A 2,471-nucleotide genomic window follows, 5' to 3' on the forward strand; every position below is an offset into this window, starting at 1 on the left:
CCTCGGCCGTGCGCGATGCCCTCCACTCGCCCGTGGGTGCCCTCCCCAGCCCCCTGCGCCTCAAGGGCAGCGGCAGAGGTAACGCAGGAGTCGCGGTCCCCAAATGTCCCCAGATGTCCCCAGACAGTCGCGGTTCTGCTCCCTCAGGGCTGCTGCGTGCTGATTTCCTGGGGGCACTGAGGCAAAACAGCGGGGAAAATAAAGACGGGGATGCGCGCAGGGAAGCACAAGGGTTGAAAGGACAAAAACAGCAAACGCAAATGGCATTCACGAGTTGAAATATTTTTCTCATTATATATTTTATCTTGAATATATATTTGATCCTCTATACACCTGACATCTTGTATTTATATGATACAAGAAGAAATGGCAAAGCAGCCCATGTGCTTGCCACGTTAGCCCGGCTCCTCACCGGTGCGTGCCCTGCCTTCCATGGGAATCTCACACTTCCCCAAAAAAAAGAGAAAAAAGAGAAAAGAAAAGAAAAAATTAATGCATTTGAAAGAGGAAAAAATGTTGTAACTCCAGTGCTTCAAGCTGGTAAATGAAAATAAACCAGCAGCTCCTACATTGCAGTTGTTCGATGCTGGGTTTTGTCTTGCCGCACTATCAATCTGCTCTTTAAACTTTTCACCAACTTGATTCCCTGCAAACCTTTATCAAAACTGCAACCCCCCACCCCGAGCTGGAGGCAGGGTTTATTACACCCCTCTCCACTTTCAAAGGCTTCCCCGAATATTTGCCCCAGCCTGCAGAGCTTCACCTCACCCACACCAAAAGGCTTTTCTCGTTTAGTGCAGCCGTTCCAGCAGGGGCTCGGCTCCCCTCACCCTTGCCAGCCCCTCGCCTCGTATCCCCCTTCCTCCTCTGAGAGCTCAATGGGGTTTTTTAAATTGAAGCCCCTTTTTGAGAAGTCTGTACCATACTCCCTGCTTTAAAACTGCCTCTTTAACCTGTCTCAACCTGCACATTTGGAATAAATCCACGGCGCATTGGTGATCAGCTCCACGTAATTAAATATACGCAGGACCATTTCCTCCCGCGCTGTCCGCTGCCTGCTCTCCTCATCCCCGCTCTGCAGCCCACTTGGAGTTTGCAGCTAACAAGAGCCATGCTGTAATAGATTCTGGTTCTCCATCAAGCATGTTTTTCCTGTTTAGCACAGCCACAGGACTTGCTGTTGTTAATCCCCTTTCCCCAGAGCGACCATAGCATGAGGGCCCATTTCTGCCCCCAAAATGAGTCTCTCCCATTAATAACAATACGGCTTCGCCATCACAACCTCTCCCTGACACCAGGGCTCTTGCAAGTGACCCCTTCCTCACCTCCCCTGGGTGCTTCTGCTCTGACCCTCTGCCCCTCCATCCCCTTGCAGAGGAGAAGCCAGGGGCTGACAGCGACGCGGAGGTGGAGAAGGCGCCTGAGGAGCGGCCGGTGGCAGCAGCCAGCCCCAGCGGGGAGGACGGGACGCCCCGTGGCAGCCCCCGGTGCCTGGAGGAACGAAGCAAGGAGAGGCACAGCCCAGAGAAAGCCAAGGATGGTGCATCCCCCCGGGAGGGTCCTGGCGAGGGCCTGTTCGGCACACGGAGTCTGGAGAAGGACAAGGTGGAAGGACGGAGGAAAGAGACGGACCCGGGCAAGAAGGACACGGAGGGCGGCGGGCTGGGCAAGGAGGCCTTCGCCCCGCTGATGGTGCACACGGACAGTCCCCCGCACCTGAGTGCCGGGCACCTGCAGAGCCTGGCTCTCTCCGGCCTCCACGGGCAGCAGTTCTTCAGCCCGCTGGGCGCTGGGCAGCCCCTCTTCATCCACCCGGGACAGTTCGCCATGGCCCCCGGCGCCTTCTCTGCCATGGGCATGGGACACTTGCTGGCCTCTGTGACCGGTGGCGGCAGCCTGGAGAATGGAGCCCTCTCGTCTGCCCCGGGCGCGGCAGGGACGGCCACCCCCTTCCCTTTCCACCTTTCCCAGCATATGTTGGCCTCTCAGGTAAGGCCCTGCTCCTGCCCCGCATCCCTGTCCCTATCCCTGCTGCCCAGTTGGGCCCTGGAATCTCCTCTTCGTGTCTTCCCAAAAAGCTCCCTGAGTGAGCGGAGCACTTTGGGGATGCAGCTCAGGCCTGGCCAGTGTCACCCCCAGTGTGGAGACATGCAGGGTGGCCCCATTGCAGGGAAGGAGCTGTTGGTGTCCTCAGCCTCCCCCAGGCCCTCTGCAGCCCATGGGGACAAGGGAGTGACACACCCCTGACATGTTATCAGATGTGGCACAGGCAGAACGTGGGGGACATTTTGAAGGTGGCTTCAGGGTTGATTTGAGGAGGAATCTTGATTATTTTGCATCTGCTATGGCTCCTCCACAGTCAAGGGCAGAGTCAGGAGCTGTGGCCCTGCCTGACCTGGCTGTCCCCATCCAGCAGCTCCCTGTCTTCCTGTCAGCTCTGAAACAGCTCCCACAATGACTGCGCTGGTGTT

The 2,471-nt window shown here is 56.9% G+C and overlaps 1 protein-coding gene across 1 annotated transcript in view; it reads left to right on the forward strand.

The window, feature by feature from the left end:
• Nucleotides 1-2,471, forward strand: part of TBX2 (T-box 2) — a 9,459-nt gene that overhangs the window by 5,232 nt on the left and 1,756 nt on the right. The window contains 2 exon segments of the mRNA XM_017730880.1: nucleotides 2-78; nucleotides 1,376-2,232. Coding sequence (XP_017586369.1) covers nucleotides 2-78; nucleotides 1,376-2,232 — 934 coding nt within the window.

Source organism: Corvus brachyrhynchos, unplaced genomic scaffold (assembly GCF_000691975.1).
Source record: "Corvus brachyrhynchos isolate BGI_N302 unplaced genomic scaffold, ASM69197v1 scaffold283, whole genome shotgun sequence".
NCBI lineage: Eukaryota > Metazoa > Chordata > Aves > Passeriformes > Corvidae > Corvus > Corvus brachyrhynchos.